This window comes from Protopterus annectens, chromosome 8.part0 (genome assembly GCF_019279795.1).
Source record: "Protopterus annectens isolate FY-2018-M chromosome 8.part0, PAN1.0, whole genome shotgun sequence".
In the NCBI taxonomy this organism is placed as follows: domain Eukaryota; kingdom Metazoa; phylum Chordata; order Ceratodontiformes; family Protopteridae; genus Protopterus; species Protopterus annectens.
This window is the reverse complement of record NC_056741.1, coordinates 1,640,670,205-1,640,685,179: the sequence shown is the minus strand read 5'-3', so window position 1 is coordinate 1,640,685,179 and position 14,975 is coordinate 1,640,670,205. Positions and strand designations below refer to the sequence as shown.

General features: G+C 40.3%; 1 protein-coding gene across 1 annotated transcript in view; it reads left to right on the top strand.

The window, feature by feature from the left end:
• Window positions 1–14,975, top strand: part of NCAPD3 (non-SMC condensin II complex subunit D3) — a gene marked incomplete in the record, with an annotated part of 2,635,837 nt that overhangs the window by 1,410,984 nt on the left and 1,209,878 nt on the right. Inside the window, 1 exon segment of the mRNA XM_044081165.1 lies at window positions 7,256–7,370. Within this exon segment, the coding sequence (XP_043937100.1) occupies window positions 7,256–7,370 (115 nt within the window).

Genomic DNA, 14,975 nt, shown 5'->3' with positions numbered 1-14,975 from the left:
ATAATATATATATACATATAGCAGATATGAAAGTTATGTACTTGTCTGCTTTCATCCATCTTAACTTTCCCTCCTGCTTTCCCTTTGCCAAATTTTCCCGGCTGATTATACTTGACCTGCCTGCAGCATTGTTTTATTTACAGTCTAGAACTGGTCGTCTTCTAGTTCTGTTCCCGTTTATCTTAATATGAGTAAAGTTTGTTTGATATAGGTAGGTAAACTTGATCTAAAAAACTGTGAAGGTAGAGAGGAATTGTGGATAGAGAGGAGTAGCTTGCACTTTGGATCCAAAAGTTTCATCATAGCCAGTTTTATGCACAGTGTACCCAGTACTGAAGACAGGAGGAGGAAGATGATACAGATCTAGTGTTATGGTAAATGCATAACTAGTGTTATGGTAAATGCATAACTTTCATTTTCCCAACATTAGCAGGAGGTGCTGGAGAAGTAATAGAGAGGAAATTTGTAATTAAAATCATTTTTTTATTTGGGAATTTCCATGTGATTCTAAAATATTAGTGCAGGAGTTAGCATCTAAAATAGCTGTGAATCAGACAGTTGTGGATAAAGTAATATTGGGACAGACAGTTACTTTATATAAAAAGGTTTGAAAAGGCTTCCACAAAGAGACATAAATCTCTACTCTGTCATTTTTGTAGGGGCCCCACTAGTTTTAAATCAAAATTTTGCTCCCTACCTAAAAGCTCTGTGTTTGTGGTAGCAGTATTTTGAAAGTTCTCTAATTTAGGGCCATTTCCCTAATTATTTTTGCTTTGTCCCTAATTCTGAAGATAAAAATATGCAAACTTAAGTAACCCTCAAGATCTTGTAATAATGAAGAAAGGTATGATCTAGGAACTCAAAACTCAGAGTTAAAAAAAAATAAAATAAATTCTTAAAATAAGTAGCAGTTGCTCTAATGTTTCTACTTAATACATAAATCCTGTAAGTAGGAAATTAAGGAACTTGAGATAAAAAAGGGAAATATGTGCTTATCAGTAGCATAGAATGGTATTCTGAGACGTTTTGCTGTATATAGGTGACTAATAATTAAATTTGTAATTTAAAGGAAGAGATAACCATTCATATTGTAATCACCAGTACTGGACTGAGTCTTGAGTGCTTCAGGTTAGGTTTTTTGGCTGGAGAAGAGAGGTTCTAAATGGACCAGAGAAAGGTGAACAAAAGACCTGTGTACCATGCACAATGGTTTTGCAGTTTATGATTACATTTCTTTCTTTCTTTTTGTTTTTTCTTTTTTTTTTTTTGTATGGTATGATTTACAAATAAATCTAGTGGAACTTAACCAGATGACAGGTTTGGATTAAAGTAGTCAAGTAGGAGAACTGATCTGTACATAATAGAACACTTACTTTGTTAGTATACAATGTGTCAACTTCACCCAATATGAAGTAAGAGTAATGTTGCATTGGCTTTTGAAGTAAAATATTTTTTCATGCCTGGTATAATGACAATGGAATATAGAGTAATTCTGGATATGGCTGGTTTCTGTCATGTTGACCAGACGTTGTATACTCATATCTAATCAAAAGAGAGGATGATGTAGCCTGGCAGCTTGACACAAGTGAAAGAAATGAGTGAAATACATTTCAACTTGTTGATGTCAGACATGCACACTGCTTCCCAAAACAGGGTTTATGAGTGATTGTTTCACATGGACCTCTTGTAATTATTCTCTTCTTTCACATCTAACCTGTACCCAAAAACAGTATAGCCACTTTTTATGTGCATTGCAGATGTACTATACTGATAAGTGGTATAGTGGCCTGAGTAATGAATTTTAACTTTGTTGTATATAGACACAAACACGGTCCCTTGTCAAGTTATCATCCTGCCTGTCTACCCATCTCAAAATGATAGCCAATTTCTGTGTAGCCCTCTGATGTTAGACTATTTTGAAAGTGAAACAAATTGCAGCAGTAATGTATTTGCTGTACTCTATACTAATCTCCTGATGAGCAGCAAGAAAATGAACCGTCTTAAGCTTTTAGCGAAAGGCATGATAGAAGAAACTTACCGCTCCATGGGTCAGCCATCCATGAATAAGGTGGTCAAGAAATCTAGGTTTGATTCTTCCGTTGTGCTGCCTCTGCTGGACATCTCTCCTGAGGGAAGTGAAAGCCCGGAAGATCGCCTGGCTCCACCATTGAATTCTTTTGCCATGGATGTTTTAGAAGCTAGCGGGGATTCAACCTTAAGTGTCTTGGACATTAAGGGAGAACTGCAGCAGATTATTCCAAGGGCCCTAGAGAGGAAGTCCCATCTACAATTGTTGTATGCCATCCAGGGTCGGAGCCTTCTAAATTTGATAAGGCGCATGTCCCTTTGTTGAAAAAGCAAACGACTACGCATGTTTCTCCAGCTCCTGCGAGTGAATGGCAGCATTTCACTCAGGGGTTGTTTAATGACCTGATGGCTTTGAAATTACTTCTTGGAGTTTCTGTTCCAGCTCCCCCTTGGTCCTCTATTCCTCTCAGAAGACCTAGGAACAGGATTCCTCTGAAGAGAAGGTAGGTTCTAATGAAGGACCCCTTGCTTATTCATCTCAGATTCCCTCTTCTTTAGACTATGGGTCTGAGGAAGAGGAATCTGAGAGTTCTGACATTCCTTTCGAGGAAATTTCTTTTGAGGACCCAATCTCCAAAATGATGGAGTTCTTTAAATGGGATTGTGCCCAGGTTTCTGATGCACAGAAAAGGTATTACGATTCCCTGCAGATGGACTTTCTGAGACCTTCTGGTTTTCTTCCTGTTTTGGCTGCATTGTGATTTGCCTTTTCTACTGCATCTAAGGCTTTTGATTCCCTGCCCCCAAGAAACTTGATAGGTTTTATAGGGTGTTTAAGGACTGTAGATTTCTCTGTAGGTGTCCTTCTGCTGGCCCTTTTGTGGTGTCTGTGGCATCTGGCAAGGCATCTCATTTGTTGCCTTCTACAAAGTTACTTCCTTCTGATAAAGCCTGCAGAACTATGGAAAGGCTAGGTAAGAACGTTTATATCTGCTACCTTAGCTTTTAGGGTTGTCAGTTAACAGACTTGTATGTCCAGATAAATTTTGGCTCTTTTCCAAGGCCTGTCAGGTAATTTCTGATCTCCCAGACTCTGATGGGAAGATTTCTGCTCTTTCCCTGTTAGATACTTCTTCCCAGGTGGCTCGCCATTTCATTAAGTGTCGCTACGATGCAGCAGATTCTTTTTCTAGGGCTGCTGCCCTAAGTTCTGTGATGAGGAGATATTCCTGACTTCGGCTATAACCTTTGCCTGATGATATAAAGGCTAAGTTGATGGATGCTCCTTTGGACAACAAGCACCTTGTTTGGTGAAGCTGCTGCTGATTTGTTTAAGTCTCTTCAGGATAAGGGCAAGGCCTCACAGGAACTTAAACATGTTTTTGTTTCTCCTGTGCCTAAATTTCAGAGAAATTACCCTAATAAGCCAGTCTTTGGTCATAGGCAGTCTCGCTCTCCCCCAAGGGTCGGAAGGGTGGGAAACAGACTCCTCCTGTTAAAGACACAGAAATCTCCCTTTCCTGATAAGCTAGGTGCTGTCTGACTAGCCTGTTCTTCTCAGCCACATTCCTGTTTCTCTTCATCTTTCTCCTTCTGTTCTTGTTTGGTTTAGGATTACTCTGGACTCCTGGGTTTTGTCTATTATCTGCCTAGAGTATTTTATGACCTGGAAATTGCTTCCCCCTTCTATGGGTGTTCCTCAGCCCCCTCAAGAGCAGTTGCCTTTTTTTTCCACGGAGTGCTTCGGGGTCTTCTGATCTGGGGTACTATTCAGGAAGTTCTGATTTCCCAAAGGAGGAAGAGGTTTTACTCCAGAATGTTTTTTGAGCCTAGGAGCACTTGGAGACCTATTGTGGACCTCTCTCATCTCAACACCTTTCTGAAGGTCCCCTCTTTTCAAATGTTGTCTGTTTAGATTATGTTCCCTCTATTGCTTTTCTCAGGCTTATCTGGTGTCTCTGAATCTAAAGAATGTCTCTCTTCATATCTTTTTTTCATCTTCTTTTCAGTAAGTTTACATTTCTCTGTTACTTCCTGCCATTTTCAGTTCTATTTGGCCTTTGACCTTTCTACTGCCCTAAGGATATTCACCAAATGTCTCATTCCTGTGATTGTTTATTGCAGGCTGAGGGTGATCCAAGTCTTTCCCTACTTGGAACGATCTCCTGTTTCAAGCATCCTCTCCAGAAATTTTTTTGCAAAATCTCCATTTTTGCCTTTTCCCTTCTCCAGAGTCTGGGGTTCGCAACAAATTTCAAAAGTCCTTTCTGACTCCTTTTCAATTTCATGTTTTTCTGAGGTGCAGGATCCAGACTGTTCCTATGCTGGCATTCCTGCCCCTTCCCAATGTCCTAACTCTCATTTCCTTCTTTCAATCCTGTCTTCATGTGGCTTCAGTAAGAGCGAGGGAATTTGAGTGTGCTGGGGTTCATGGCTTCCACCATTCCTTGTGCCCCCTTTTGCCAAACCTCACATGAGAAAACTTCAAGTGGTTCCTTAAGTCAGTTTGGCTTCAGCATTCTCATCCCCTCAAATTCTTAGATCCTGTTCTTCCATGTCTCAAGCACAGACTTCAGTGGTGGATTCAGCAGTTGATTCTAATTCCAAGGCTCCCTTTTCATAAACCTCTTCACAGTCGGGCTTTTCACAGAGGCGTCAGATGTGGGATGGGGGGGGGTAGCATTCAACTCTTTAAAAGTGCAGTGCGTCTGGTCATCTCACCAACAGAAAGACAATATCAACGTCACAGAAATTAGCACTCTTCAGGCCTTTCATACTCTGTTCTCCCCAGGTCCTCTCAAGGTGTTTACAGAAAATACTACAGTGACATGTTATGTCAGCAAACAGCAGGGTGGACAAGGTCTTATTTTCTTTGCTGGTTAGTTCTGTTAGTCAGGGAACTAGCTATCCAGTATCAAGTGACATTTCTGGCGTGTTACATTCCCTCGGGTCAAAACATTGTGGCAGACTCTCTGAGCAGGTCTGTAACTCAATCCACAAATCGATGCTTCACAGGGATGTGTTTCTGGGCATTATCCACCAGTAGAATTCCTCAAATGTATCTTTTTGCCTTTCCTATGAGCAGACCTTTGTTTTGTGCCAGAGTGCCAGGTCCTCTGATTTGCAGGGTGGATGTCCTCTCTTTTTCTTAGAAGGGGTTGTTTTCTTTATGCCTTTGCTGTCCTTCCCCTTATTTCAAAAGTCCTGTTCAACACACAACAGGATGCTCCCAAAATCTTGCTTGTGACTCCCTTTTGGCTGAGACAGCATTGGTTCCCTCCTCTTCTGCATTTAACCAAGGACAATCATCATTAGTTACCTCACAGGGTGAGCCTACTCACACAAGAAAAATGATCTCTCATCCATCCCCACCTGTCCACTCTTCACTTGACACTGTGGGTGATAGGATTTTGATTCCACAGACACCTTTTTTGCGAGGATGTGCTTAGGGTCCTGTAGGAGTCCAGGAAACCCACTACTAGGAAATCCTACTTATCCAAGTGGAAGAGGTTTTCTGTTTGGTGTGTTTCTTGTAACCTGGATCCACTTTCTGTAGATGTTCCTTTAGTTGTCTCTTAATGAAAACTGTTCAGTGCTGGGTTGGCTTATTCTTCTGCTAAGACCCACTTATCAGCTATCTCTGATTTGTCTGCCTTTATCACCTACTTTACCTTCTAGATACAATTTTTTAAAAGTGTCCTTCATCTTAGACCTCGCAGAAGCCTGTTCCTCCTCCCTGGGAGTTTAATTCCTTTTGAGCCTGCAGCTTTCAGTTTCCTTGCAGCGTTGCTCTTGTAAGACTGTACTTTTGTTAGCCCTACTTCTTTCAGACAGGTGTCTGAGCTTCAAGCCCTTATGGTTTGTCCTTTTTTGTTGTTTCATAAGGACAGGGTGTCCCATCATACTAATCCTTTTTATGCCTTAAGTGGTGAATGAGTTGTTCCTTAATCAATCTATTCATCTATCCACTTTTTCACCTTCTCTACAATCTGCCAGTGAGAAGGTGCCAAACGTTTGTTGTGCATAGACAACTCAGATTTTATTTGGATAAGGCTAATACTTTTAGTAAAGCTTATCAGCTCTTTGTTTCCTTTCATCCTAGTTCATAGGATTGGCTGTGTCCAAGCAAATTATTTCTTCTTGGATTTCAAAAGCCATTTCTGTTTGTTATTCCTTTCATGGTAATAGCCTTCTTTCTTCAGTTAAGACTCATTCCACTATTGCTGTGGCTTTTTCTGGTGTCTTTTTCAAGGGTTTGGATACTAACTATTCTTGAGGCAGCTACCTGTACTTTTGTGTATACATTTGCTAAGCACTACAGGTTGGATGAAATTTCCAGAGTTAGAGCTGGTTTTGCTAGGGCCTTCCTTCATGGGGTCCTAGAGAGCTCTGCTGGTCCTTCCTCCTCCATTTCTTCTTCCTGAGTTGTGGCACTCTCCCTATTGTAATGAATACTGCAGCCGTGAAATAGTAGGACATAGTATAGTTGTATAAGATCTAACCATTTTGGTAGATGTCCTTCTGTTCACTGTTGCAGTATTCACACCACCCTCCTCCTCCCCCCTGGTCCATTTCTCTTGACTGGTGTTCCTACTGGGGCCATCAGTTGTGAGGATGGTACGTCCTGATGCCACCTTTATGCCCTATGCTATGTGACAAGCATACATGTGACGTACAGCATACTTTGGAGAAACCTAAAGGCTTTGGTATACTGGCCAGATGTCAGGCCGCCCTTGGTAGGGATCATTATTGTAATGAGTACTGCAACAGTAAAGAGAAGGACATCTACTGTTAAGGTAAGATCACGAGCAGCTGTACTTTTTTAGGTTTGAATTGGCTGTGCAGTAATACCACAGCTATGCCTGAGATTCCATACCAACATAGCCAGGACTGGGAGATAGAATGTGAGTGTACCTTACTGCATTTTGCTGATGATGACAAAATGCATTTACATTTTTTTTGTGTGTTCATATTTACTGCATGTCTGACCATTAGCATAACCCGCATAAGTAGGAGGAGCTGAAACCCTGTGGTTGCCTAATCCTCGCATCAAAATTCATGTTGACTATGTATGTGGCAATAACTTTTGTCATATTGCTATTCTTAAACAAGGTAGTACACAAAACTGATTTAAGAGAGAAAGCCTTCTTAAATTGTTGAAGTATGAGATGCACAATTGGTACAAAAAGTCCATCCATATGTGAAACTGAAACAATTTGTTGTTTAGGTTAGGTACCTTTTTACTCTGGGGGAAGTTGCACAACTTTGTCCTTCCAAAGTGGAAAAGAGAGTCTTCCTTCTGGTGCATTCTATACTCGCTTCTTCAATTAATGTTAATCCAGGTAAGAAATTATTGCTTTTAGTCATTGAATGTCCTAGATTGATATCTACGAATGTAGTGTTTATAATTGGAATCATTCATTTATTTTTACAGGACTTTGAATATAAAAGATATGCAAGTCAAATGTATGCTGTTTAATCCATTAATGAACTGTGCAGTGATTTGAGTGCATCACTTTGGTTCTGTAGTAGTATGAACCCATGTCATTCCAAAAGTTTCACTTTTTGTCTGGTGATGCATGTATACAAAACTACATAACTTACTAGTGTGGAATATCTTACTAAAGTAACTGGCAGACTTGGTAGAAATTATATGTACCATTTTCAGCATTGTCCATTGTATGTCTTTAAATTGAGGACAACAAAAAGCAAAACCACTGGAGATCATCTCCATGCAAGATAAGTTGAGCAGCGTAGACTGGTACCTTAGAGACTGATGTACTAAACCATCATGGTATTGTATTACTTCTTTGTTTTTTTGTTTGTACGACCATGCCTGTTGACAGTAAAGCCTCCTACCAGTTGAGCATGCTCATTCATTCCCCAGTACATTGGGAATGCTTGCCCTGTTTTGAGGAAAAAGCAGTCAGAAGGGACAGTCATTCATGCAGCCATAAAGATACCTTATGTCATCAACAGCATTTATGTATGGCCTATCCCTGCCTTTCATAGGAAAATGTGCTACCCATATCACTGCGGGGCTCATAATCATTTCCTCACATGAGTGCATACTGCAGCACACTTCCTTCAAAGGCTACCATGAAATTGTAGCTTGGCTGGCCAAAATCCACCCTTCCCAAGAGACACACTCTTACATTGTTCCTTCACTATTATATGTGGCAGTATGTGTCCTGCTCTGCCTTACCCTCCTTCCAAAACTGGCAATCCCATCTATCCCTGCCAGCTCTATCAAACACCTCAGCCACAAATCAAACTTGGGGCCTCTAGACTGTAGTCAGGACTTCACCCCTCTATACCTGGGAGCTACTACTTAGAGTGGTATTGGCCACATTCTGTTGCTATGGGACAGGTAATCTTTCACAGTCAGGAAAATTACGGTAGAGAAAAGAAAACCTGTTGAGCAATGCATAATGGGGGAGGGGGTAAAACATGGAAACTGAAGAAACTAAGATAGGGAATCTTCCAGTAATGAACTAACCCCCCACACACACACACACACACACACTCACACTACTAGGAGGCATTCAGCTTTATCTTTAAAGCATTTTTCTTCCTGTACGTATTATGATTAACAAATTAATTTGGTAAAAGGAAATATGTGCTTGCATTTTCATTTTTTTCATACTACTTGCAACAGTTTGATAAAGGTCTGTTGTCTGTCTGAGTGCAGATGCTTTAACAGCCTTTTTGTGAGTTGTTATAAACCATACATGGCTCCAGCTCATACGTTTCATTTTGCATCTCTTTATTGAAAGTCATTGTGTTTTTCTTTTTGAACCTGTATCTACTAGAAAACTGTACTGAATACTTCTTTGTATAGACTAACTAGATGTGTATTCTGCATCTTACTATATGTATTTGTATTTTGCTTATGTTTCTGTGGAGCTTTTTCCCCAGGCCTCTGCTGAAAATGGGCTTCTGGCCCAGTCAGACTTTCCTAGTAAACAAATGTAAATAAAATAAATTATATTGAAATTGTGCTTCTGGGCAGATGATGTTTAACACTTCACGTTTATTGCATTTACATTCAGCATTGTATAGGCATGTATAATGCTTATATTTCTTGAAAATTCAATAGTTTGCAGTGTGTGCACAAAACCATCTGGTGCAGGCTGGAAAAGTAAAACAGGAAGTAACAGATTTCTCCCTCTTTTCGTGTAGAAGCAGAAAAGAAATAGGTCCATTCCATCTAAGAATTGATGAAGGAAGTTTCATTGGCACTGCATGTTAAGTTGAGATAGATCCTCGCCTACTTGGGAAGGGTCACACTTTTAAAGCTTAGCACCTCGTCCAACCAGTTTCTGAAAGCAGGACTCTGGACTGCTAATGACCAACCTCACAACAGTTATGATGCTGTGCTTAAGCCTAGGGAAAATATATTAAAAGTCAACATTCAACAAGCAGAAAAATCATTTGGAGAGGATACTGTGAAGTATATTGGCTATAATAAATTTGAATAAATTATTAAAGATGCTAAAATAGAAAATTCAAAATACCACTACCAGGTGGAAGAAGTAGTAAGGTACTTACTGAAGCTTAATAATAATTAAGCTTATGTTTAACATTTTATATTGCACATTTTCATTACCTACCTTTATATGCCTTTTTAAATGGCTCATTATAATTTTGCTTTGCAATTCTGTTTTCCATCACTTTTCTCATTTAACTTAAACGCATCATAACACAGTTAAACTTAAATAATTGTACAGTGATGCTGAGTAAGCATATTTGTAAGGTATGGTGTCTGATGTCTTTACCTGATGGTATAGATGGGATTTGAATCCCACCGCTGCCAGCTTGCTGTGAAGGAAGGACCAAGGTGGCACTAAAGGAATGGTCTCTCAACTCAAACTAAAGGCACGTATCAGGTTAAAGTAAAGAATGAAAGTGCACGTCAGTAATCAATTCAGAAAATACAGCTTGGTCCCAAGAGCATCAAGGGTATATGCACTGCTATCCTGATAACTGTCTTCCAACATTCACACCCAGACTACACTTCACACAGGTGACATAAAGAGAACAGTCATTAGTATAGCTCCCCAGGCCCCTTTTCCACCTGTCTCTCGCTCACTCATTCATATGCATGCACACGCACTCACAGGCAAACATACTTCCCAGGATAGGCTTGCAGTGTTCTCTAGTTCCCACAGATTTCTTCCTGGCACAGTAATGCCCCCACTGTAGCTGCCAGACTAATCTTCATTTAGGACACTATGAATACTTAAAGATTAATATTTCACTAGAAATAGACTCAAGCAAGCTAGCTAATTGGAAACGGAAGCCAGATCTTGCACCCGACAATGATTAATACCCCCTTCTTAAATAACAAATAGTATTGTATATGTTAAATAAAAAAAATAAAAGCTACAAGAGCTCAAAGTGAATAAATGAACTTTATATATTAAATATGCATCAGAAGGAGAGTGCACAGTGACTATCAAAATAACAGTACACGGTGTGTGTAAAGAAGAATCTGATCTACAGGTGAATTAATATCTTCGCTGTATTTTATTGCAAAATACTGTGCCTGACTACTCTAAGTTAGATTAATAAGATAAATTCAGATGTGGATTTGCGTAGCACTTACATGAAGTAACATGGACTTCTGCTATGACAAGGCAAGGTTAGGCAATACTAAGACCAGTCTTAAATATGTTTACACATTCCTGTCATCACTTTCCAAAAAGCCCAGGGATAGTCAGTTTACATTTTTTTCCTTTCTAAACGTCTTGTTTTAGTTGCTTACTTTCCCACAGCAAAAGTAACTAAATCAGTTTTTCCAAATGGAATGGAAAAATTTTCCTCTGATGCTAGACCACAGAAAAGAATAGATTAACAGTTAAGATCCTCAATGTTTCTCTTAACTGTTTGGATATCAGTGTATGCATCCCCTTACAGTTCTGGAGAACTGTGCCCTTTGAAGTACAATTTAATTGAACTTTATGACCTGCCAGCTTCCAAAAGCAGAAACGTGAAATTTACATTTTAAGTTTCATGCATTTTTTCTGTCTATCCTCTTCATTTTCAGACTACTAGAAAAGGTCACAAGTTTATATGCATTTTGCTGATCAGCTGCATTAGCATTATGAAAAAAGGTAAAAAAAAAATCATATTTTCAACACACTGGCATCATTCATAGAACCACTTGTGGTATGAGAAAGGTAACAACAGGGATCTCATGTTGTACCCTTAGAAATGCTGTAGACTTTGAGAAATCAGAGGTAGTTTGGATTAGGCTGTATTGGACCAGTAAGCCTTTAAGACTGGTGGGAGTCCAGTCTTAAAGAACTTCAAGTACCCTTCTAACAAAATTTGAGCTTTTATAGGCAAACAATGCAGTCTCCACATAAGAGACATAATAAGATTGTAGGGAATAGTCTAGCTGTTGCTTTCTGCTGCAGGCAATTCATCCTGTGTATTAAGAATTCCCATGTACAGAACATTGCATTATTCCAGGTGTGAAGAAAGCAGAGTATGAATTATTGGGCAAGCTTTCTTTTTCCCTATTGTATCTACAGGTAGAGTAAAATGGAAAGTAAAATTTATCACACCAGAACTGAGATACCACAACTGTCATAAAAATCAAAAAGTTTGGAGGGATTAAGAGTAATTAGCTTGTGATATAGAACTGTGTATTTTGAGTACGCACGCAAGTACTTCTCATTGTTTCAGTTGTATACTGGACTTTGTGCCTTCTTTGGTTGTTCTATGTTTATGAATTAGTTCTGTTTTATTTTTTTGTGAATTTCTTCACCCAGGCTATGTCTGCAAATAGTTTGCTGGGGTTCAGGCACCTAGGCGGTGCGACAACCCACTGTGAGACAACTGGAGGTGGACAGATGGCAGTATGGAAGTTTAGCTGCAGTGACAAATGCCTGCAGACAATTCCCTGTGAAAAGAAAAGAACCCCCTGCACCCTAACCACAGGTGTGAGACAAAAACCCCGTATGTGATCTACACACTACACCCCCTAGAAAACACCGTGTGCAACTAACACTGTAACATGTGCCTAGAATAGGATGCCAAGTGGGCATCAAAGTGGTACACTGAAACCTGTGTGCTGTGGGCAAAGCCTTTATTAATGCAAAATGTAAAGTAATGTGGAAAGTGCTTGGTGCATACTAAACCATGATATAATCATAACTTATAGAAATGTGCCACAGCACGGAGGAAATCCTGCACGTCACTATAGTCACACTTATGTTGCAAGATGTGTTTTAGACGACACTCCCTTACAACAATTGCCTTCCTTCGTGGTGTCACAGGCATCCCCCGCAACAGAGATTCTCGACGGGTATCTGTTAAGTTCTGCTCCTGTTGGATGTGGATGTCAAGGATGATTTGCTTATAGTCAGACGTGACCAATAAGGGGGTGACCACTGGTGTGGAGCATCTGTCTCCCATGTTGGTAATGACCAGGTCTGGGATATTGGAGCCCCTGGTGGGACAATGGATTAGTTGATCCAGGGCATTGGAATTTATAAATTCCAAGAACCATTGGGAAAAGGAGTTGGTACCTGAGTTGTTGTAAGGGAGCGTCGTCTGAAACACATCTTGCAACATAAGTGTGACTATAGTGACGTGCAGGATTTCCTCCGTGCTGTGGCACATTTCTATAAGTTATGATTATATCATGGTTTAGTATGCACCAAGCACTTCCCACATTACTTTACATTTTGCATTAATAAAGGCTTTGCCCACAGCACACAGGTTTCAGTGTACCACTTTGATGCCCACTTGGCATCCTATTCTAGGCACATGTTACAGTGTTAGTTGCACACAGTGTTTTCTAGGGGGTGTAGTGTGTAGATCACATACGGGGTTTTTGCCTCACACCTGTGGTTAGGGTGCAGGGGGTTCTTTTCTTTTCGCAGGGAATTGTCTGCAGGCATTTGTCACTGCAGCTAAACTTCCATACTGCCATCTGTCCACATCCAGTCGTCTCACAGTGGGTTGTCGCACCGCCTAGGTGCCTGAACCCAGTTTGCTGTGATAGTTATAGTACTCTGGTAAACAAATTTAAATAAGTAAAAATAACTACTGTTATTGGTGTTTTTTATCTTTGTGGTGTAATCACAGTTTTGTGATGGCAGTTTTTGCTATCAGTTAGTATTGCCGCAAACAACTTCCATTGAGCCACAAGGTTGCCTGGCATTACAAGACAGTTTTATTAGCTTCAGTTTATTAATTGGAAGAAATGGTACTGGAAGAATCACATTCAGGAGCAAATAAGTTCATAGGAATTATAGAAAGTTCAAGGCTACAGGGTCTTGCGACCATTGCATCTTGCCAGTTTCCACCCTAGACTGTACCTGTCTTTTCAAGTAGGGCTGTGGCAGTCGTGCCTGAGGTAAATTTATGAATATCCCTTCAATTGTCCTGGTCCCATTTGAAGGCAGACAATGTATCACACTGCTTTATCTGCAGGAGGAGTTTATTTCTGAAGTGAGGGAGAGGTGAGTAATGAGTCTCTTTCCACATTGTTTTAATGATTTGCTGAAGCAGGTTTAGGTTTCTTTTTCTGATATTTGTGGGACTGTTTTATTTATGAAGGTACAAGAGATCATAGACTACTGAGTCTCTGATTACTAAGAAGACAAAACATAGGTCTTTGAGGAAAGTGCCATATTGTTTCTAGTCTTTTCTGGTAGTGTAGGGATTTTAAGCATGTGATCCTCGTTGTTAGAAGCATCTGGAGTCTTTCCAACTAATTCATATGTCCAGTGAGTTGCATCCCAAATGGGGTATTGTATTTTATAATTGGTCTGATCAGTTTGCGGTTTTAATTATTTTATTATAGAAGCACAGTGTATGTATGATATATATTAACTAGTTCCAGATGTGAGAAGAAGTGAAACAATGTAAATTTGTTGTGAACTTGATTAAAAAACATTTGCGCTAGAGGGTGCAAAATTTAAATGAAGCAAAACTAGAAAACCAAAACATGGGTTGTGTAGTGTCATCAATTTTTTTTTTTTTTTTTAATACCCTAAGCACTAGATCTGATGTTATCCATGTCTTCATTCATCACCAAAGTGTCTTGGATCTGACATCGGATCCAAGCAGGCAGTATACAACAGATTGATCCAAGGCTCTGGCTCCTCCCTCTCCCATAATGTCCTGCTGCTCTCTAATCCCCACATCTCGTTTGCCATGGTCGTGGTGCAGACAAATTCCCCTGGGTAGTTAAGTGCAGATTTTTCAGTCTTTTTTTTTTAATTTCTTGTAGTTTTGTGTTTGTGTAGGTAGTCTTATTTGCTATTTTGTGTAGAGTAGTACCTCCCCTCCCATTAGTTATTTAGTCTAGTTGTGTGTGGGCTTTGGCGCCCTTTTTCTTCTGTTAGCCGTTGGGGCTTAGTATGTGGTTTTAGTTAAGCTTAGTGGGTATAAAATATCTGATAGGCCTGCTGAATTTAAGAAGTGCTCCTCGGGCGGTTGGAAAATGCCTTATTCCAATACACATGAGCAGTGTGTTTATTGCTTGGGCGCTCCGCACCTGGAGGTTGAGTGCGACCTTTGTGCCGCATTTAACCAAAAGGCTTTAGTGGAGCACCGCAGCAAGTTGCTCCTGAAGGATCTGGTGCTGGGGGGTACTTCTGTGTCCCCGTCGAAGGCTTCCTCTTCAGACCCGAAGAGGAAGACCCCTTCTTCTTTGCCAGTTCCCACCAAGAAACTACAGTTGTCGGATCCTAAGTCCCTGGATCTGATCCCAGCCTGGTCTGCCTCGGATCCGAGGTCTTTGGAGCCGAGAGCTGTGGAACTTTCCGTCAAATCCAGGTCCTCTGCAGATCAGAGGCTCTCAGATCTGACTTGGGGGGGGGGGGGGCTGGATCCAACCAGATCGTCTGATCTGGCTGCTGAGCCAACTAAGCCTTTGGGTCTGACAAGATTGTTATCCTGGAGAAGCCTGCAGTCCCTTCCACCTC